This window comes from Lissotriton vulgaris, chromosome 1_1 (genome assembly GCF_964263255.1).
Source record: "Lissotriton vulgaris chromosome 1_1, aLisVul1.2, whole genome shotgun sequence".
Taxonomy (NCBI): Eukaryota; Metazoa; Chordata; class Amphibia; order Caudata; family Salamandridae; genus Lissotriton; species Lissotriton vulgaris.
This window is the reverse complement of record NC_141685.1, coordinates 1,779,217,147-1,779,241,188: the sequence shown is the minus strand read 5'-3', so window position 1 is coordinate 1,779,241,188 and position 24,042 is coordinate 1,779,217,147. Positions and strand designations below refer to the sequence as shown.

General features: G+C 45.4%; 1 protein-coding gene across 2 annotated transcripts in view; it reads left to right on the top strand.

Annotated features, from left to right (window-relative positions):
- Window positions 1-24,042, top strand: part of MON2 (MON2 regulator of endosome-to-Golgi trafficking) — a 966,303-nt gene that overhangs the window by 851,447 nt on the left and 90,814 nt on the right. For both annotated transcript variants that reach the window (XM_086919098.1, XM_086919097.1), the window contains one exon: window positions 8,746-8,869. In XM_086919098.1, coding sequence (XP_086775224.1) covers window positions 8,746-8,869 — 124 coding nt within the window. The remainder of the gene's footprint in view (window positions 1-8,745; window positions 8,870-24,042) is intronic.

Below are 24,042 nucleotides of genomic sequence, written 5' to 3'. Positions count from 1 at the left end.
GTGATGTCCGCGTCACCTGTATAGGCGCCACTTCAGCACGCTGATGTCAGTTTTTTTTCTTTCTGCACCAGTGAGCACAGGTCTTTGAAAAGAGCTACCCGCTGTCACTTTTTGACAGGTTTTATTTGACATTTTGCTAAACATTTTTGGTGTGTACTTCTTTCCTCTTTATCGAAGAAGACTTCTGGATTCAAACTGTGCAGCGCCTGCCATTGTGCCATGTCTGTGATGAATCCACATGTAATTTGTCTGGTGCCTGGAGAGTGACCAGGACTCACCCGACCATGGCTCCAAAGGCTTCTGAGGGAGCGGTCCCTAAAGCTGCTTGCTCCCTGGTGTTTGATTCCATGACTTTCGCCCCAAAGGTCTCTTTCCTGGTCATGCACCGCTCCGGGATCCCTAAGTCCACGTCCTCCCACTCAAAGTCGTCAAGCCTTTCAGATAAGAGGCATAAGAAGCACAAGAAGTTGAAGCGTGCTTCAACATATCTCTGTCCGTTAGATGGTGTGATGGAGGAGCTTCAACGCCCTAGGCCACTTTCTGCAGAACCTGTGCCTAGGTCAACTCCGCTCTTTCCTGCCTTTCCAGGTACCAAAGCGACACCTGCCCAATAAAAAGACTTCTGTGATGCCATGTCCCTCATATTTGGGCGACCTGACCTTCCTGGTACGCCTTCAGGACCCAGAGGCTCAGGATGGGATCTATCAGGTTCTACGCCGGAGGCTCCGGCACCTATTCGCCCCCACCCCCAACCCCCCCCCCCCCCCCCAAGCCCAATCTCCCCCCATCCCCCCCCCCCCCCCCCCCCAATGGATCCAGTGTCGGATCCGGACGGGCGCGGTCATTTCCCTGCGACCTTCCCCGGCACTGGACCCTGCACCGAAGCGCCCGGCGTCAGCCCCATTCTAATCTCTGACGACCCAGAGCTGGATCGGCGCCTATTGAGGCTGATTCCGGCGCCGACTGCACCTTTGGGTGTCGATTATTCAGCCTTATTTTGAGGGGCTAGGAATGGAGGATAATTGGGAGAGGTCTCTAGACCCTTTACATGACCAGCCGTAGCATGAAATGTACTGGTATAGGAATTGTGTGAGGCCAGTTGCCTGGATACTTCCCCAGATTCCGTCCTGCTTTCTCCCTCTACCGTGGCTACAGAGGAGAGAGCTTCATATGCTATGGTGGAGAGAAGGGCAGCTGAAGTCCTGGACCTTCTGCTCCTTACATTGGTATTCAATATGAACATCTTAACAGAGGTCCTGCAGCCGGGTGTCTGCTCCTGGAAACCCCCCCTGCCTTTCAATGAAACCTTGAATGATGACCTTCTGGGAACCTGGTCCAAGCCCATCACAGAGGCTCCTGTGCATAGGACAGTTGGCCGCCATCATCGCCCTGCTTCAGGCGACCAGAAATTACTTACCAATCACCATACCCCGGGAGTTTGGTGGTCCAGGCCTCTACCTCACAGGGTGCGTTTCCCTCCTCACCCCCAGACAGGGAATCCAAGAAACCGCATAGTTGGGGCAAGAAGATGTTTTCTTCCTTTAGCCTTGCATTACAGTCAATGAACAAAGCATGCCTATTGGACCGTTACACCAACTCTTTGAGGGAAACGGTTGCCCAGGTGTTGCTTCAGGTCCCGGAGGCGTCCTGGGCCTTTCTCTCCCAAGCGATATCAGGTGGGAGAGATGTGGCAAAGTTCACTATTCGTTGTGGGCTTGACCCCACTGACATCGAGGGTGGCCGTTCAACCTCTTGCAAGGCTCGGTAATTCTGACTTTTCTGGCTATTTTCAGGCTTTCCTTATTGACTTGCCCTTTGATGGCACCAGTCTCTTTGGAGACCAGGCAGTCATGGCTCTGGAGCGTTTTAAGGAGTCACAGGCTACTGCTAAGGCCTTGGAACTCCCGTTCCCCCGTCTGCGTTTTGCTCTTTCATGGCCATGGATGGGGCTTTCAACCGTGCCAGCCATATCCCGCCCACAAGACCGCATTAGCTAAGCAACCTTTACACGGTCCTGAGTGCCTCTCCTTTCGACCCTTCTTAGTGCCAATGCCCTGGGCACCAGCGGTACCATGTAGTAGAGATATAGAATAGGTACGGAAGTTGTGCCAATAGGAAAATAAAAGTTACAGTTTAGGGAAAGAGCTTCTGGTATAGAGGACCTGGTTGGCAGGGACCCTGTGCACTTCCAGTCGAAGGCACATCAGAAAACAGGCAAAAGGGGGGATGGGTGGGTACTGCAACAGACACCCAGTTTTTAACCTCCTTCCATCAAGAAGAAAATCTTTTTCAGGTGTTCTCGGACAACACCACAGCCATGTGGTACTGCAACAAACAGGGCGGGGTGCGAGGCCCTGCGTATCTGGGAACAGATGGAGCAGCAAGGGAGGTTCAAGACCTGGCATGTTCTCTGAACGACACAGCAGATGAACTCAGCTGTCGATGCCTAGTGGATCATAAATGGCGTCCTCATCCAGAGGTGGCACAAGATCTTTTTCAGAAGGTGGGAAAGCCGTGGGTTAGATCTGTTCGCCTCCGCTGAGAATATACAATGTTAGTAATTTTCAGAAATTTAGCATGCTGAAGTTTCCAAGGCGGCATTTGCTTTACAATGCTTTTCATCTTGAGTGGAGCTCTGGCCTTCTGTATGCCTTTCTACCAATACCACTCCTGTCCCAAGTACTAAGGAGCTATATGAAGATAAGAACCGACCGGGCCCAAATCTTTCTTGTGGCTCCATACTGGGCCCGGAGAATCTGGTCTCCCAAGCTTCTCCAGCTTAGCATCGATTCTCTGATTAGGCTGCCCATTTGGGAGGAACTTCTGTCGTAGCATCAGGTGAGGGTTCCACCTCAATCTATCAACTCTACGCATTCCTGCATGGAGATTAAGTGGTGGCAGTTGGCAGCATTTAACCTTCCTCCTGAAGTCTGTGATGTGATTTTGACAGCCAGGTGTCCCTTTACCAAGATTGTGTATGCCGCCGGTGGCAGAAATTTGTTAAATATTGTACAGAAAGGTCTATTGACCATCTTTCTGCTTCCCTCTCTGAAGTCCTACTCTTTATTTTGAGCCTTGCCCGGCAAGGCTCCACTCTGGGCACTCTTACAGGGTACCTTTCGGCCTTGTCTGCCATCTTGAGGCTGCCGGACTAACCCTCTTTATTTAAATAGCCTATTGTGAACAGATGTCTCTTGTACATATGTTCCCACCTTCCCTATTCATCATGCCTCAGTGGAACCTTAATTCGGTTCTCACCTTCCTGATGTGCACTCCGTTCGAACCTCTGCACAGCTGCCCCCTCCAGCTGCTTTCCATCAAAACATCCTTTTTAGTGGAAATAACTTCGGCCAGGAGGGTGAGTGATTTGCGTGCTCTCTCATCCAAGCCTCCTAACCCAACTATCCTCCCTGATAAGTTGATGCTTCGCACTAGGGCCTCTTCCTTATCTAAAGTGCTAACACCATTCCACATGGGGCAATTAGTCACCTTGACCTCTTTCTATGCTCCCTCGCTCCCCTGTAGAAAGGAGGGGTGACTCCCCTGTCTGGACCCAAAAAGAGCGTTGTCATTCTATCTTGACCACATTAAAGAGTTTCGGGTGGACGACCAAGTCTTCGTGGGTTACGTTGGATCAAAGAAAGGTCATGCGGTGCAGAAGAGGACTATTTTGTGATGGGTCGTCCTCTGCATTAAAATTTCTATGCTTTGGTCAAGAAACAGCCTCCTTAAAGCTTAAGAGCTCATTCCACCAGAGCTAAGCCTGAGACCACAGCGATGCAATGTGGTGTTCAAGGCCTCGACATTTGTCAGGCATCAATGTGGTTGTCAATGCACACGTTCATTAAGCTATGAAATTAAAGGAGGACCCCGCACAGGCTAATAGGGGACTGGGGGGATAGTAGATTTGAAAAAGGACAAGGGCGTCCCCACACAAAGAAACACACAAAGTGAGTATTTTACTCTAAGACCAGCATGCTGTTATTACGGCGGGAAAGGTAAAGTTACAAGACTTGAAATCCAATTTCTAAAAGCGCATTTCAACTGGGGATACGGGTTCTGTGTATTAATATTCCTGTATATCTACAGTTACCAAGTCTTTAGTGAAAGGCCTATTTTAACTATATATTTAATTCAAACATAAGCATTAAACTTTACGAGAATGAATAACACAAATAAAACAATTTAAAGAGATGTTTTCCACACCATAAGTTCATTAAGCACCACTGCCTGGGTAGTTAAGTCTGCAGGGATGGCCTTTTTGGCTGCTCTGTCCTGTTGGACTTCTTGGTCTAAACTCCAGGGTAGTATTGCTTGGGTATCTATTCTAAGGTAAGGAATCTATGGCTAAATGCCTCTATCAGATGGACAAGTTACTTACCTTCGGTAGGGCCTTATCTGGTAGAGCTATAATCTAGCCTCAGATTCCTTACTAACCAACTCATCATCCCTGCACTGCGGACAGGTTTTGGTGTGGATGACGTCACGTGGAGCTGACCAACACCACCTACCGGCCTGCAAGGGTATTGCTCATGCAAAAGACTTCCGGGTCCAGCCTGATGCCTGGGAAATTCTAAGGTAAGGAATCTGCGGCTGGATTATGTCTCTACCAGATAAGGCATTACCAAAAGTAAGTACCTTGTCCTCCCCATTAAAGGGGGAATCTCTAACAGTTTTGTAGGCGTATGGTTGGCTTTCTGGACTGAATGAGAACATTTCCCTAAGAAATTCTAAAGAATATTATTTACTACTGGAGGTCTTGAGTTTTTTTCAGAAAGGTGCCTATGTTATTTATTTATTTTTTATTATGGTTATTTATTGATTTCATATAGCTTGTTACCCTAATTCTATAGCTGAAGCCAAGGTGTCACCGTTCTGACTGTAGATCTGTTTTGAACTCTCTAACAAGTCTAAAATCTAAGCCCATCTTTAAGGCTTCCTTAAGGTCCTTGCGAACTGCATGCTTGTAATTCAGCCAGATTCCTTTTAATTGTATTTTTTGCTGCATTGGAGGATTCACCTGTCAAGCGCCCCCAAAATCAATAATGTGACTAACATGTCTAGGAAACTCACTGAAAGAACAAATTAAGAGAATTTAACCGTTTTAATAATCTGCCTTTAAAAAACCCATTTTCTTATTTCACAATTGAACATACATACATGAAGATGAATGTTACTAAAAAGGTTGAAGAACATGGGAATTACATATTTTGAGAGCGAAAAGCCCAGAATTTTAGTACAACCGAGGAAAACTATATATCCAATAATATGAAGAAGAAGAAAATAAAGTTTGCTTTTACTTCGAAATACACTTCACAAAGTGTAAGCATGCTGAATGTTCTGCTCAGGCATTGGATCATGCTTCAAATGTAACCTGGCTCAGAGGCATATTGAAGAAACAACTTTGCATTGTTTACTTAGCAACCTTCTGCTAATATTAAAGACATAATAACCTAGTCTCCATCAAATCTGAGCAATGGGCAAAGCATCTTTAGTCAAAAAACAAAATGGCAACATTCCCTGCAACAGTTCATTATAGGATATTATCTATCCTATTAGTAGCAAAAAGAAATGTCATGCCATCTAGAACTATGGGACCAAAGTGTATGTATTACAATGTCCCTGTGTATAGGCATATAGGGCAAACAATGAACGAACCATCCATGTAAATTAGCATAAGAGCAATATGTGAATGAAAATGCAAAAGGTGTGTTATAAAATTAGCCACCTTAAATTCCAGGTATACTAAACAGTAGACCGTCTCGAAAGACATGTTAGAAGAACACGACTTGATGGGGAAACCTACTAGATAAGGACACTTAGCAACCTACAATTTAAAGATTTAAATGAGAGATTTGAAATCGCTTGCTTTCTATTAGAAGAGCAAGCAAGAATTAAGAAGATGTATATCTTGTATGTATATCTTGTATGAAATAACCAGGCCAACAGGGATGACATTATTCTCTGCACCACATTGAATGGTGACAAAAGATATGTTCTTTGTGCAAAACCAAACCTGGGTTTTTCATGAAGTTTTCAAGCAGACTTGTAATGGAACTATACCAGAAATAAACAGGCACAGTAGAGGTTTTTGGATGAAAGAAGGATGCTTTGCACAGCCTTCTTCTTTAACATGCAATAGCCTTGTGCAGAACTGCAATAGAAAATAACAATAGTTGCAGCTGACATTACAGGTTGATGTTGGAATAAAAAATACAGGAAACTATATGGCTATCACTTCATCTGACAGGTGAGCTTACTTGGCTGGATGCGTAACATAAATGCACAACAAACATAATGCTGGATATGGTGTCATAAGTTTATAAAAAATCTTTATATTGTTTATCGGCAAAGTTATGTTTACATGATATGGGATTTGGATATTTTCTCTATTCAGTTACAACTTTTGGTTTTCAGCTTGTGTTTGTCCTTATCCCTTCTGATATTGGGTGAGGTGTTACGTCGTCGGTTTCAGTTGGCTTTCTTTTGAGCAGTGTCAATGCATATGTATTGAGTTACATTCTTAACGTTTCTTTTGTTGTCTCAGGCTTATTTGATTGCTGTGAAGTCCAATTTGCGGGATTATAATACACTCACTGCATTTATTTTATACAGATCCAATCAGCATACTAATTTAACGAATAATAAGTTGAAAAACAAATATAAACTAATAGAATTGGTAATTTAACAAAGCAACCCCATGAATCTTGTATTCGACGTAAGGAGCTGATTCAAGAGCATATGACAATGTTTTGTGGAATTCTGTTTACTGTTTGGGCCCCATGTAGTTGGGTAGCGAGCGTCAGGGAGGTATTACAAGGAGGAATCTGAGAGGGAAGCACTTGCGGCATGGTCATGCAGGCCCCTGGTGTTATATCCACAAAGTTGTTCCCTCTTCTTCTGATTGCTGCAGACGGTGCTCTTCTTCTTCCCTGTTTTTTCTCAACTCTATTAGAGTATCATACCATGCCTGCGCTCTCTTGCAAACTACGATGCCCATTTTTTGTACGTGTGTAGAGGTTCTGCGTCGTGTTTTGTCCACATAATTACTTCAGCTTGCCGTTGGTAGAATGTTGGTGCCTTATAGCCTTTAGTTGCATGACCAGGCATCCTTTTGCTGTTGGTAACAAAAGAACCTGTAATCTGGTGGTATTTATCTTTATTAGATCTGGTCATTAGTCCTAGCAACTCACATTCAGGGTTACGTAAATTGGATCAGCAAGTGAGAGTGACTTTTCCTAAGGTATTCATTATTTCTTTCCTGTATTCTTTAATTCCCTCGCAGATTCATAGCATGTTAAGTATGGCAGCAACATCTGCCCCTCATATGGAACACTGCTGAGGGCAAGTTATACATTATCTGTAATTTACTAGGGGCTAAGTAATTCCAATGAAGGACATTGAATTCCAGCAGGTTGTATTTGGCATCTCTAGATACACTTAGGGTATAGGAGGGTATGAGAGACCTGTCAATGGCCTCCAGATCTCTACTGAGTTCTTGTGACCATTTTTTCCCTAAGACGTAACAGGTATGTGCCAGTCTCTTCTTCTAACACCCTGTATATGGTAGTTATTAGACCCAGGTCTTTGTTCATTGTCAGTATTTGTTCTCGCAACGAAAATGTCTTCAAGGCTGTTTTGAGTTTGAGTGTGTCTACAATTTTGGGAAAGGTTAGGTAGCATCCCCTTGGGCTATCATCAGTCTGGGTCACGTCTATAAAGTCTCTTATCCTTCCTTTTGAATGTAGTTCTTCCCACTTTCTGAATCTCTACTTCCTCCCAAAGTTTGAGTCTGGCAGCCCATTCTGTGGCCTTCAAACCCATGAGACCCACTACTGGGAATGTGGAAGTGAAGGAGGTTTTCACTTGCAGCCTTTTGATGCACCTTCTTCAGTGGTGCTGAGCCACTTTGAGGATACCACATTGTTCTCCCCTGTATGTCCCAGGGTTGATCAGTTTTCTTTCTAGTTCTTCGGTGGGGAATTTAGTCAGAAACATCTATCTCTGGTGCTTTAGTTAGGGTGCACCACTTGGCCATCCATTGTAAAGCAGCCCAGTAGTAAAAGTTGAAATATGGTACACCCAGGTGTCCCTCCTTTGGTGGACGTTTCACCTTTTGTAACGCAACCCTGCATCTCCTGTTCTTCTAAATCTAAGAACTTAGAATTCCATTAAGCTCCTTAAATAGTAGGGGGTTCAGTTTTATGGGGAGATTCACAAAGTAGTACAGACTGATTTACTGGGTCAAAAATTAATATAAAAATTATAAAAGTAAAGATACAAACTTACAGGTTAGCCATTTGTCATACTCCAAAAGGTAGTACACTTGTCAGCAGGGCAGTTAGCACTGTCCAATATCTTCTGTCTCATTTTTTACCTATGTTTAGGATATGTTTGATCGTTTATGAGGATATAAACTTGCATGTGTGACATGAGTGATAATTTTGTTTTCTATAGACGCAGCAGTGTTCAAGGTTCATGCATGACTGTGAAATATGGTCTTGGAAAAATCATTTTAAGTTATAGTCTTAAGTTTTGATGGCCTCCAAATCACAACAAGTTGTTTGAAGAAATTAGGTTCTGCTGAAGGTTGAAACAACAAGCTAACTATTGTATTTAGTACATTCTAATTTTCCTTCACATTTTGTCTGATTATTGTGAATTAATTTAAAACATATCAGGAACCTGGTGTTGAGTGGGATGCACTGATGTCATATTTTCACAAAATGCTTTTATCTCTTATAGGTGGTACAGCTGATAAGCACAGAGATACTGCCTTATGCCACTTTTATTCCAAAGGAGTTTGTAGGTCAGATAATGGCTATGCTTAACAAAGGATCCATACATTCTCAGTCCTCTTCTTTTACAGGTACGGTAACTCAAATGTGCTTAGTGTACTCAACGGCGAAATTATTTGCAATACATGTTATGCAAATGGTGTGTTTGTATTCTTTGATTAGGTCCTCAAAGTATTCGTTTTTATTGGATATCCATGTGTTCATTAAATTCTTCTAACATAGAATAACAGGGATTTAACCTTATACTTAGTCGTCAAACACGCAAGTCAGGCACAATCACTTTAGAAAGTGTGTCACAGTGCTGCTCACTGTACGAAGTGAGGCATAGCTGTCATATGCATGTCACATTTGCTGGGACCTGCCAGACCACATGTCAGGATCTCATGCACTTAACTCTACCCACATAGGTCTTACTATAACTACACATTTCAGCAATCACCCATGCAGGTCTGCCTCCATTCATACTGGACAATTAACTTCACTGATGATAAAAATGCTCTATATCTCTGGTTCTGCCTTTTTTTACCATTATTAATGTGAAACCGTTCTAATGGATTCCTGCTCTCTCAGGTTCCCTGTATGAACCCTAACCCGGGCACCAAACTGGATGTGGAAAAACTTTCTTTGTATAGATTGTATGGGGGAGAGAATGTGGCCTAACAGCTAGAGTGGTCGACCTCAAAGCTCGGAAACTGGGTTTGAGTCTCAGTGGGGATGCTCAACATCCTGTGATTCTGGGCAAATCACTTAATCTCTCCATTCCTAACAAAAAATAATGTTTGCCTGTAACACAACTGGTGCTCATGTAAAGCGCTCTGATACCTTTGGGTTGAATTTGTGCTATATAAACCCCCCCCCCCCTTAATAAAAGAAAGATGTCACTATATGATGTGGCAAAACGGAGCCACAAGCTAGGAATATAACGAGCCTCAGGCCTGGTGATTTAATTTGATTTCTTTGATTTTGTTTATTGGGTTTTGTTGAGTTTTCTTTACCTCACATTTTTTGACTATGTTCTACAAGCCCCTTTTCTTCAGGGCATTGCTAGACTTGTGAGAAACATATGTCCAAAAAGCACTCACACACTAATTGTCTGTGGCACCTTGGAAGGGCATACACTGACTCATCATAGTAGTTGTATGCTTGTGCACACCCCAAGGCCATCAGAGAGAGGGAAGCAGAATGAATAAAGGCTTCTCCAAATAAAAGTTACATTCTTGGTCTCCTCTCCGTTTGATTCATTCCGGGAAGTGTCCCCTTCAAAAGCAAAAAGAAACATAAAATGGAGCACCATTTCCCATCTCATGAAAAGCGTAAAGACTACTCTTCTGCTTCTGAACCAAAGCTGGTTTTACAGGAAATTCCTCAAATAAGCTACCCTCCTCCAGAGTCATATTCAGGCTTTTCAGAAAGCTGTTTTGGCTGTCTTTGAGACTTTGCCTTGTATTGTTCCCTTGAGAGCTGCCAAGGTGTCTCTATCTGCTTTGGCCAATTCCAGGTCAATGCTAGTGATTTCAGTATGGGGAAAAACACACAAAAGGTGATGAGAGGAATGTTTGCAATTTGTCTACCACTGACAATTGCTCTGATAGCATTCAATCCCAATATTCTTTTGCCCACCATGCCACCTCATATTAGACCCATTCATGTGCAAATCAGATTTAATTCTGCTCCCATGGGGGGACTCAAGTCTAAACTGCCACGGTTGGTCCTCTTTGAACCAGAACACAAGCAGACTAAAACCGGTTTCACTCTACTTGGTGCTCGTCACTTGGGTGTAGCTTGGTTCCACTGGACATACTCTTGGCCTCTTTGGGCGCTACATCGAACACACAAAATGTGAGGGAGGAATTTCTGTCTGGGATCTGCCCTCTTCAATTGTTCCTTTGAAGTCGATGTGACCCCAATTCTCAAGTCAACAGATATCTTTGCTTCCTGACTTCCATCATGAATGCCAACTAAGGTGCTCTAGGTGACGCTGTCATCATTATTTCCAGTATAAGAATTGGCTTGGTAGTTTGGTCTGCCCTGTTCCCATGATGCACTGGGCCAGGGACAGACTAATTTGCATGTAGCCAGGTTCTGAGCTGGGATGGTGCAGTGAGCTAAAAAACGGTGATGGATCAAGCCCTGATCTGTTGACTGGGTACGAGTGTTCTGTTTAATTCAGATACTCTGTCCATCACCACCCCCTTTTCTGAATCGTTTTGTCCACCATAAGCGTGGAAGGGTATGCTCAGACATGAGTCCCTTGCTCACTGCACCATCAGGATTCAAGCAAGCCGGGCCGAAGACGGCTGTAATGCCAGAAACCGATCCCCGGGAACTTGTTTCCTTTCCAGTATAAGAATTGGCTTGGTAGTTTGGTCTGCCCTGTTCCCATGATGCACTGGGCCAGGGACAGACTAATTTGCATGTAGCCAGGTTCTGAGCTGGGATGGTGCAGTGAGCTAAAAAACGGTGATGGATCAAGCCCTGATCTGTTGACTGGGTACGAGTGTTCTGTTTAATGCAGATACTCTGTCCATCACCACCCCCTTTTCTGAATCGTTTTGTCCACCATAAGCGTGGAAGGGTATGCTCAGACATGAGTCCCTTGCTCACTGCACCATCAGGATTCAAGCAAGCCGGGCCGAAGACGGCTGTAATGCCAGAAACCGGCCCCCAGAAGCTTGTTTCCTTTCCAGTATAAGAATTGGCTTGGTAGTTTGGTCTGCCCTGTTCCCATGATGTTCTGGGCCAGGGACAGACTAATTTGCATGTAGCCAGGTTCTGAGCTGGGATGGTGCAGTGAGCTAAAAAACGGTGATGGATCAAGCCCTGATCTGTTGACTGGGTACGAGTGTTCTGTTTAATTCAGATACTCCGTCCATCACCACCCCCTTTTCTGAATCGTTTTGTCCACCATAAGCGTGGAAGGGTATGCTCAGACATGAGTCCCTTGCTCACTGCACCATCAGGATTCAAGCAAGCCGGGCCGAAGACGGCTGTAATGCCAGAAACCTGTCCCCGGAAGCTTGTTTCCTTTCCAGTAGAAGAATTGGCTTGGTAGTTTGTTCTGCCCTGTTCCCATGATGCACTGGGCCAGGGACAGACTAATTTGCATGTAGCCAGGTTCTGAGCTGGGATGATGCAGTGAGCTAAAACACTGTGATGGATCAAGCCCTGATCTGTTGACTGGGTACGAGTGTTCTGTTTAATTCAGATACTCTGTCCATCACCACACCCCTTTTCTGAATCATTATTACCAACGCCATTTCCTTCTCGGTGTCAGCGTACAAGTGAGAGGCCAAATTTACTTACCTGCAGATGTCTAGGTCAAACAAGTTTTAAAATGTGCATGGCCTGTTTGACTCTAATGCTTTACGTTTCCCAATGCTTCATAAGCCTAAGGATGATGCTGACAGTTACAGAGGTAAGTTACTCGCTCATGAGAACATGCCATCCTGCTTGCTGACTGCATTTTGGTTGGTTCCTCTTCAGATGTGAATTTTCAATTTCTAGAAGACCCTTATAGGGCTGAGTAGATGAATTTCATAGAAGGCATTAAGAAAACCCCAGAAATCTTGGTGATTCATTCTCAAAGAAAGTTCTAACCGCAGGTTCACCACTTTAGAATATTCCCCATGCATCCGACTGGATCCGGAAAAACTCTAAAGCAGTACTCCGTGACCCCAGGAAGTGGCACCTACATAGGCACCATCATTGCGCACTGAGGTCAGTTCCTTCTTTTCTGCGCCTACAGATCCGGACCTCCCCTGGGGTCTCAGACTGTTTTTTTCTTCAAAGTTTTGAGGTTTTCTTTTCAGAAATCCTACTGCAGTGTCAGCGCACGTATCCCCCAAAAGGTTGACAGGGTTTAAGCCTTCTGTGAAATGTCACAGATAAATGTCTGTCACTGCTTCCCACTTGGTCTGTCTGTGGTGCTTTGGGACGTCTCATGACTCTGCGACCTGCGGTGTGTGCACCGAGATGCATCTGAAAGCTATCCTGGTGCAGGAGGTGAAGCTACTTGTCGCCCGATTCCGCAAGGCCCTTCATCTGTTGAAGTTGCAGGGTGGGGACGTTTTTGAACTCGATTTTGGTGCTGACTTATGTTCCCGGCCACCAAAGTAACTGCATTGTTTGCTATGGTGGTCCGTAGAGCCACTGACCTTCTTGACCTCTAACTTCCTACACAGAAGTTCAAAACTAATTAGTTGACTGCCATATTGGGTGTGGGTCGGGCTGGTGACGCGCTCTAGCAGCGCTTTAAAAACGGATAGTGATGACTCCGCGCAGCGGACGTGTACAGTGGACGCGCCGGACCTGCGCCGGAGTCGTGCCAGAGTCCTGCCCGTCTGCGCCCGTCCGCGTCACGGCAGCGGACGGCGCGGCGGGAGGCGTTGGCTCCAGGCTTACTTACACCGCAGCGGATCTACTATCTTTAAGGACTAATATTGACATCTGTCGGCGTGTTTTTCCTGGCCGTTACAACGGTAAATGCTGCTGTCCTGGCTGTGGGTGGCACCCTAATATTTACCGGGCTTCTGATGGGTCTCATATTCTCCCTATTAACAACTTCAAGTGCCTATTACTTAACACCCGCTCTCTGCACAGGCATGCTTTTGACATTTCTGAGTTGTTGACATCCGAAAAACCATTATGTCTTATGCTTACGGAAACCTGGCTCAGTGAGTCTTCCAACCCGGATATCGCTACAGCCATTCCTCCGGACTATATACTTTATAGACAGGATAGATCACTGGGTAAGGGCGGAGGGGTTGCACTTGTAGTTCAAAGATCTGTAACTTGTGTAGTCATACCATCTTTGTCTATTTCTGGTTGCGAATCCCTTGTCTTTTCCATCACTTTGTCCCCTCATCAATCGTTCTCTGGGCTCCTGATTTATAGACCTCCCGGCCTGCGGGGTTCTTTCTTTGATGAGTAACAATCAGCTATTACCACTCTTTGCTTGAAGGTTGAACACTGCATAGTGCTAGGGGATTTTAATATTCACATGGATGTTGAGTTAGACAGTGATGCAATCAAAATCAATGACATCACCGCCCCTCTAGGTCTCACTCCCTACGTGTCGAGTGCGACTCATGATAAGGGCCACACTTTGGATCAAGTGTTTACCACCATCCCCCTTGTCATGACCTGTCCCATCCCTGTTCTCTGGTCTGACCATTTTTTGATCTGTTTTCTAATTCAGGGCAGAAGTAAACCATCCTGTACAAATTCTAACCATCTCAGGCACCCCAGTAGGCCATACCACAAAGACACTCCTGAAAGCCGGGCTCAAGCCTATCAGGAACATCCCTGCATTCTATCAGGTAATCTGGAGAGTGACCTTGATTCGTTACAGAGATGGCTGACTGAGAGGCTGGATGACCTTGCTCCACTCTCTACGCCTCGCTCATCCACCAAGCGTAGCTCGGCACCATGGTTTTCAGAGTCTCTCGCTCGGGCTCGGCGTAACTGTAAGTTAGCCGAAAGACTCTGGCGGAAGCAATACGATGCGGAAGCCAAGCCCGCTTACAAATCATCTATTAAGTCCTATCACGCCGATATTCTGGAGGCAAAAAGGAACTATTTTTCCAACAGAATTGAGTCAGCATCCAACTTCTGTAAAGAAATCTTTACTATTGTCAAGGAGTTTGTCTCTCCCAAAGCCAGTGCAGTTCAGCACAAGTTCTCTGAATCTTGGGTCAATGAGCTGGCGATTTTTTTCACTACAAAAATTAAACAGATCCAAGAATCATTTCCTCCCTCTGGCCTCAGTTCAGCTCTCATTGATTGTAATCCTTCTTCCTTTTCATCCGAATCCAGTCCTGTCCTATCGGAGTTTCCAGTTCTGTCTACATCTACCTCTCTGGATCTCCTTCTCAGGATCAAGTCAGGTTCTCCATTGGACCCCTGTCCTGCGACCTTTCTAGCTAGTAATGCCAAGATTCTGAACCCTTTAATAAATCCTGTTCTCAATCTATCCCTGACAAGTGGCACTGTCCCCCCGGCCTGGAAAAAGGAAATGGTTGTTCCACTCCTGAAAAAGCCTGGCCTTGATCCTGAAAAGCATGTAAACTATAGACCAATATCGCTGCTACCTAGCTTAGCAAAGATTGTGGAAAAGAACGTCCACCCTGTGCTCTCCACTTTCCTGGAAGACCATGGTCTACTCCACCCCACCCAGTCAGGCTTCCGCTCCAATCTGAGCACTGAGACCGCTCTCTTGGAAGTAAATGAAGCCATCAAGGAAGTTCTTGACTCAGGTGGAAGAGCTATGCTGGTGATGTTAGATCTGTCGGCAGCCTTCGACACCGTCCCCCATGAGGGCCTCTTGAGTAGACTCTATGAGATCGATCTCAGAGGGACGGTGTTGAGCTGGCTTAGATCCTATTTAGCGGGTCGTCGACAGGTGGTCTGGGCCCCCCCGTACTCTGCCGAGGTGCCGCCGTTGGAGGTCGGAGTCCCTCAAGGGTCGGTGCTTAGCCCGACCCTTTTTAACATGTTTATGACTCCATTGGCGGTACTGGCGGAATCTCTTGATGCCCAGATCATATCATACGCTGACGACACCCAGCTTCTCTTCACTTGTAAAAAGGGTGCGGAGTTTGACGGGGAGAGCATCCGTGGTTGCCTTGGGGCTGTCTTCGACTGGTTTCAGCGAAGCAGCCTCAAGTGCAACTCTGACAAATCGGAGGTGCTCTTCTTTGGCTGTCAGGCTGACCCGCCCTGGCAGGACTGGTGGCTGGTGAGTATGTCCCCTCCATCATCTTCCTCCTCGGTGGCCAAAAATCTCGGGGTCAAAATTGATAACACTCTTTCACTGAAATCCCAAATAACCGGTCTCACCGGCACATGCTTCGGTCTTTTAAAAATGCTGCGCAAATTCCTCCCTCTGCTTTTTCTGGTCCATAGAAGGTTGACGGTACAGGCCTTAATTTGTTCTAGGCTCGACTATTCTAATGTCCTTTACTTGGGTCTTCCGGACTACCTTCTGCAAAAACTTCAAGTGGTCCAAAACTCCGCGGCGAGGGCCATTTTTGGCCTCCCCCGCCATGCTAGGGCATCGGAGTTGCTTCTCTCCCTTCACTGGCTTCCTGTCAGGAAGCGGATTGCTTTCAAGGCACTTATGTTGGCCCATAAGGCACTCCATACGGATGGGGCCTACTACATTCAGAAACGGCTTTCGTTCTATAAGCCCACTAGATCTCTCAGATCTGAATCTCTTGGCCTGGCAACTGTCCCATCCATTAGAAAAGCCAGGATAGGTGGTCGTTCTTTTAAACATCTCGCCCCCAAGCTGTGGAACTCCCTCCCCTTGGATCTTCGCTGCACTTCTAATCTGTTGGCCTTTAGAAAGGCCCTGAAAACCTGGCTTTACAGTCAATAACCGGTCTGTTTCTTGTTTCTTTTATCTTTCTATTCAGCTATGGGTCAGAAAGCGCCGGGACACTCCTTGGAGTAGCCGAGCGCTATATAAGACACCCATTAACATAACATAACATAACCTCTAACTTCCTACACAGAAGTTCAAAACTAATTAGTTGACTGAGGACCTAATCTGTCTGCCTTTTAATGAGGTTTTGACTGATACCCTTTTGGGTACCTGGACTAAACATTGCACAGGTGCCCTGGTCAACCACCAAATTGCCTGCCATAACTGTCCTGCACAGGGGATAAGGACTTTCTTACCCAACATCTTTTCCTGGAGAGTATGGTAGTGCAGGCTTCATGAAGCAAAGTTAATCCCAGTGTATTCCATTCTGCTCTGCCGGCTAGGGAATCCAAATGCCTTGACACTTTTAGACGCAGGGTTTTCTCATCCACTCGTCTTGCCCTGCACAATGTGAATGCTGCCTCTTTGTTCATCAGATTCTCTCTTGCTCTGTAGGACTCGGTTGGGATATTGGTAAGGGGGTATACCCAGCTAGATTCACTGGGACCTGGGCTATCTAAGTAGAAAAAGGAAGGGGTCCCAGTTGCATAGGAACAATAAACACAAAAATAAAAATAAGTCAACCAAACAACAATTTGGTCCACATTGTTTTAATCACAATGGGAGTGTATATTAGATATACAGTTTGTCAGAACAATAAGTTAGTGGTTTCACAGTGCCCCAAAACGGGAAAAAGAGGGAGGGTGGTAAGTGGTGGTGTGAGGATGTAGTGAAAGAAAGAAGGAAGATTCTTAAGTGACAGTATAATCAACAAATCTAACTCATTTGTCAATGTTACAAATTATGTACAGAGAACAGGACCGTAAGGTTCAAACAATCATCTCGAACAAAAAGCATACTCCACAAAGTTCAATGAATGAAAACAATGGGGCGTGGAGTTGATATTCAAGGGCAGGTGGTTGTCGACGTTTCGACCCTCATATGTGCAGGTAGGAGTACTATTCTTGCTGCGGGGTCTTCATCAGGACTGGAAGGTTGGGACACATAACCTATTTGGCATATAAATATATATTTTAGACACGGGAAGAAGTATCCCTAGATATATCAAAGACAAGAGGCACATCGACCCAAGGTGGGATCGGTAGGGGTTACGGGTTAACATGGTCCAACAAGGTATCTGGGACAATATCAATTAGGCATTTATGCAATGGCTTAAGTTGCGCTGAATAGTCACAACAATATGTTACACATTGGGAAACATGAAGTCAAGAGCAGTTGAGGATGAGCCGACCCGACATGGGTGGGCAAGGCCATGGATCACTGAAGACGACTGCTAATTGGGACATGGTAATACACCTGGAGCCCGAAGGGTCAGGACCACAGTGCAATCACTGAGTCGCGTGATTATCGTGTCAGAGCAGGTTAATACAAGTCATAAGGTCATAGGTTATTAAACTTACCACTGATGTGGTATAGGACCCGAAGTTGAGTACATTCAAGGTCGAGCAGACCGATAGTGAGGGAGGATCTATAGGGTTAGAATGTTAACGGACAGTTAGAGGGTTCAATTTACAGAAAAAGGGGCGTCGCGGGACTAAATTGAAGGCAAGTGATGAACGACTCACCGTAATTTAGATCATTCGTTGATTATGATTGCTCAGAAGCCAGTCGTGGTCCGATATACCAACGATACTGTGAAATCTATCAAATATAATTAGAGTAGACATTTAGGGAACCTTATAGAGACACAAGGCATCGAAAATAGTCCTGCACTAGAGGGGAGAACACTCACCCAATTGCCGTGTAATTCCGCAAACATCATTTATGCCATCCTATGTCCATGTCTAATGATATACATTGGACAGACACAGCAAAAAGCTAAAGTGAGGATACTTCAACACATGAGTAGAATCAGATGTCAAGTGCAGGGCGCACCAATGGTCGATCATTTCTCTACAGCTGGGCACTCACCAGAAAGTCTCAAATGGGTAATTATCGAAAATGCCACACTGGGACCCCGGGGTGGGAACATTGCCAACATCCTGAATACCCGCGAGTTAAAATGGATGTTCACATTTGATTCGATTGAGACCGGGCTCAATGAGCAAGATAGCTCCTTCTCTCAATTAGCTACCCTGTCTTGAGTACTATCTCAATTATACTCTATGTGGCCTTTACCCTCATGCGAGTGGTACGCCATAACTCTAATGATGCTACATGACTTTCCTTCTTTTTTGAAAAGGGCTCAACATGTATTACATAATGTTCACAAATGTATGAACTCTTTGGTAATTATATGCTTAGTATAATACTCATCTGATGGCAATGTGATGTGGCCTTTACCCTCCTGTGAGAGGTACGCTACTCCCTGTGTGAACGTGCTATCCATAGGGGAGTTCGTGCATTGAATGTTTTATTGACCTCTACGATGCTAATCACGTGAAGGTTTTTCAACATTTGTTGTTAATGTGTCATGTCTTTTTCGTTATCTGATTTAACCCACCACTTATAACAATGCATGTCTTTGCCACGCTGGTTTTATGAGTAGATCATGCGTCCAACATCACATGTCAACTCATATGCTGTCCATGGAATCGTGAGTCTCGGGCTCTGTCAATTGTCGAATCACTAGGTTTACCGTAACCTGGCAACCCAACTAGTCTTTCTACCATGTCCATACGGGTGCTACGCACCACGTGACCGCGTTCCCATGGTGACATTACCCAACCCGGAACCCAACTTCGCCATTGCGATTTGGAGCGGTGATCAGGACGTGATTCACTCCGTGTTTGGTAAGCATTATCCCAACTCCAAGGGCGCCTACCTACTAGCCAATGCCGATTAACCTTCTGTGCTGGCCTAGTTTCTAACTCCACCTTGCCCTCTTTTTCAGATACTTCGAGAATAGTTTTCCAACCAGATCACATTTGTACACGATTCCCGTCGAACGTGTTTTCTACACGGCAATTGGGTGAGTGTTCTCCCCTCTAGTGCATCACTATTTTCGATGCCTTGTGTCTCTATAAGGTTCCCTAAATGTCTACTCTAATTATATTTGATAGATTTCACAGTATCGTTGGTATATCGGACCACGACTGGCTTCTGAGCAATCCTAATCAACGAATGATGTAAATTACGGTGAGTCGTTCATCACTTGCCTTCAATTTAGTCCCGCGACGCCCCTTTTTCTGTAAATTGAACCCTCTAACTGTCCGTTAACATTCTAACCCTATAGATCCTCCCTCACTATCGGTCTGCTCGACCTTGAATGTACTCAACTTCGGGTCCTATACCACATCAGTGGTAAGTTTAATAACCTATGACCTTATGACTTGTATTAACCTGCTCTGACACGATAATCACGAGACTCGGTGATTGCACTGTGGTCCTGACCCTTCGGGCTCCAGGTGTATTACCATGTCCCAATTAGCAGTCGTCTTCAGTGATCCATGGCCTTGCTCACCCATGTCGGGTCGGCTCATCCTCAACTGCTCTTGACTTCATGTTTCCCAATGTGTAACATATTGTTGTGACTATTCAGCGCAACTTAAGCCATTGCATAAATGCCTAATTGATATTGTCCCAGATACCTTGTTGGGACCATGTTAACCCGTAACCCCTACCGATCCCACCTTGGGTCGATGTGCCTCTTGTCTTTGATATATCTAGGGATACTTCTTCCCGTGTCTAAAATATATATTTATATGCCAAATAGGTTATGTGTCCCAACCTTCCAGTCCTGATGAAGACCCCGCAGCAAGAATAGTACTCCTACCTGCACATATGAGGGTCGAAACGTCGACAACCACCTGCCCTTGAATATCAACTCCACGCCCCATTGTTTTCATTCATTGAACTTTGTGGAGTATGCTTTTTGTTCGAGATGATTGTTTGAACCTTACGGTCCTGTTCTCTGTACATAATTTGTAACATTGACAAATGAGTTAGATTTGTTGATTATACTGTCACTTAAGAATCTTCCTTCTTTCTTTCACTACATCCTCACACCACCACTTACCACCCTCCCTCTTTTTCCCGTTTTGGGGCACTGTGAAACCACTAACTTATTGTTCTGACAAACTGTATATCTAATATACACTCCCATTGTGGTTAAAACAATGTGGACCAAATTGTTGTTTGGTTGACTTATTTTTATTTTTGTGTTTATTGTTCCTATGCAACTGGGACCCCTTCCTTTTTCTACTGTAGGACTCGGTGGCCCAAGTCCTTCCTATCTCTATATCTGCGGAAGCTTGTGCTATCTTTTCCTAGGCCTTGCGCAATGTCTGCTTTGCAGCAAAGTTTTTTATTCACTGTGGCCTTGGTACTCCAGACTCCTTGGGTCAAGCTACTGCTACCAGTGTTTCAATCTGACGACATGCTTGGATGCTCTTCACTGGCTGTTGGGGGGGGGGGGAATTCCAATTCGCAGATATGGACATGCTATAAGAAGGGTCCCACCTCTTCTGGGATAAAGTGGATTGGGCTATGGAGCACCTCAAGGACAGCAGAGCTATAAGCTTCCTCTGATTACCCTCTTCTCTTTTCCCACCACCTGTGCAGTTTTGTCCTTTTGTGGTTTTAGCAGTTGGTTCCAATGTTGCTATCGGATATCCAACAGTCTTCTGATTCTTATTGCGGCTGTGAACAAGGACTCCACAGGACCGCGGACTCTACAGTTAATGCTGACAGCAGGAGAAAGACATGGCCAACTCCACCGCTCCACCTGCTCCCGAACCCACCAATCCTCTTCCTGACTCATAGCTACCCTGTCAGCAGCAGACTCCACCACTTCTTGCCAAGATGGCAGAATATCACCTCGGACGAGTGGGTAGTGGAGATCATTTGGCTGGGTTATGCCCTCCCATTCCTGGAAATATTGCCGCCTTTGCCATTTCCTCCAGCACAGCTGATGGACTGCCTGCCCCTTTTCCAACATGAAGAGTAGGCTCTTTTGGCCAAAGGAGCCATGGAGAGTGTCAGATGCCAGAAGTAGTTCATCGTTGGTATTCCTTATGCTTCCTAGTGACGGAAAAGGGTGGATAGATACTTTCTGTTGTAGATCTTCGTCCTCCCAATGCCTTCCTGAGGAAGGACAAATTCAAGATGCTCCCCTTGGCCCAAGTCTTGTCTGCCCTCAATCCTTGAGACTGGATATTAGCGTTAGAACTATCTGATGTAGCCCAGGAGCATTTCCAGTTCACTGTTCTCCTGTTTGGCCGTATCAGTGTCCCTCAGGTGTTCATAAAAGGGATAGCTGTGGACCCACCTCTTATACAAATAAATATCCCATCTGATTAAAGGGGACAGTCGTGCACTACTCTCAGCTGGTGGTACACCATCCACAGGAAAGGAAGCAATTGCAATTTGTTAGATAACTCATCATCAGGGTTCCAGTCTTCCTCTATGTCAGCGACTGACTAAGCTCCCGTCTCATTTTCATTCCATCTCTGATCACAAGCTTTTTCAAAGGGAACTAAAAAGCTAGTTATTCGACCATTAACCCCTTCGATGCGGCCGCGATTCCCCTGGTGTGCTGTAAACAGCACGAACAGGGGCGGGCCGTGACGAACCCCAGCCGTCATCAGCACACGAGCACCGTATTGCATGACGGCTGGGGTTCGTCATCAGCATGGAAGGGGTTAATAATGTTTTTCAAATCTGATTCCTGGCCTATATGGAGTCTTTGCAAGCGCCATGAGACCTTTCAAGTGATTTGTGTGCTTAATAAGTTCCTCTGACTTGACTGCTAAAGGCTAACTTGCTCCAGATTGTCTTCACCCTCCTGTAGACTAAGGCAAACCTTCTCACATCATTGGGTTCACTATAAACATGCCGAAGTCTCACCTGACTCCTTCACAGAGGCTCCCTTTCATCTGACCCATTATGGGCACAGCGCAGTTTCATGCCTATTCCCCAGAACAGAGACTCCAGGACATTTGGGCTATGATCCTGTTATTTCAGCCTTATCCTGGACTTTAGTGAGATTGACGCTGAGGTTGCTTAGGCAGATGGTGCGCTGCATCCTTCTTCTGAAGCATGCACAATGGCTTATGCATAATTTGCAGTGGGATCTGAAGTCCCTGTGGCAGCAACATCAAGGGGTCCTCTCCGCATGTGTTCAGATTTTGGAGGAGACTGCACCAGATTTAGAATGGTGGCTATAGGACCGCTTTTTGGTCAGTGGCAAACCCAACTCCTTATTATACCCAGAGCTGACAGTGATGACCAATGCTTCACTTCTGGGCTGGGGTGGACATGTGGTAGAGGTGACTCGGCTCCACACCAACCTGTTTGAGTTATGAGTCATCCGCTTGGCTTTGAAAGCCTTCCTGCCCTCTTTTCAGAGAAGGCTGGTTCAGGTATTCACAGACAATTCCACCTCCATGTGGTACTGCAACAAGCCGGGGGAAGGGGGCGAGGCCTGTGCCAGAAGGTCCTGTGCCTCTGGACATGACTGGAGCACCAAGGGATTTTCCTGGTGGGTTCTTTGCACACCAGAACGGACATACTCAGTCGTTGTTGCCTAGCAGATTACCAATTATGGTTACATCTGGGGGTAGCACAAGGTCTCTTCCGCAAATAGGAAGAACCTTGACTTGATCTCTTCGCCACTGCCGAGAACGTGCAATGTCAGTGCGTCTGCATGGTGGGGGTTCCCAAGCGACTCTCACATGGATACGCGTTCTGTGTAGAGTGGAACTTAGGTCTCTTGAATGCCTTTCTACTGATACCACTCGAACCCCGAGTTCTGAAGAAGACTAAGCTCAGATCTTGCAGGTAAGCCCTAGTACTGTACTTTAACCTAGGTGATCCGTCGCTAAATTGCAAATCTGTCACATTTTTCGCATTAGCACTGACTGGAACTCCTTGTTTTTTTAACCTATGTAAAATGGTATTATTTAACCAGATTTTATTACTATCGGACCCTTGGGAGCGGAGCCTAGACGTGGTGTTTTAGCAACCTTTTTCTTGGTCCAGCTTAGCAACTGATCCCAAGAGGAACTTGAGTGTATAAAGTTAATATAGTAATGTATGTACCTAGTGAGCTATTATTAGTATTGACTGATTAATTTTATGCTATTGATAATTAATGGTAGGTTTGTTTTAATTTGTAATATTGTAATGGTTTTAATTAACTGAAAAAATAAACGCATTTGATTTGACTGGGCCAAAATCATCCTAGTAGCTCTGGACTGAGCCAGGAGGGTTTGGTATCTCGAACTCTTGAGCTTGAGCATCTGTCCTCTTCTCAGGCTACCCGTTCTGGAGGACCTCTTGTCACAACAGCAGGGCAGAGTTCTGAACCTGCACTTAATCCACCTCTATGCTTGGATATTGACTGGCGACAGTTGAGCGCTTTTGACCTCCCTCCTGAGGTCGTGGACGTTACCTTGTCAGCCAGGCATCCCTGTGTCAAATCTGTATACACCTGCAATTGGAACAAGTTTTTGGCCTGGTGTGCAACCGGCCCACTTCAAGACAAAGTGTCTTAGGGTTTGTGTTATCTGTGGCCTTGCATGGTCTTGCTTTGTACACAGTTAAGGGTCATCTGTGGGCTATTTTGGCTTTTCTGCGGTTGCCTGACCTGCCTTCCTTGTTTAATTCTCTATTGGTGATGCATTTTCCTAAAGGGATTTAACATTTGTCCCCCACCTCACCTTTCCTCATGCCCTAGTGGGACTTGAATTTGGTCTTGACCTTCCTTATGTGTTTCCTTTTTGAACCCATGCATAGCTGTCCACTAAGATTGCTTACGCCCAAGTCTGTTTTCTTAGTGGCTATAACACCGACCCGGAGGGTGAGCAAAATTCCGGCCCTCTATGTGAGACCTTCTTATACTGTCTTCTGTCCCGACAT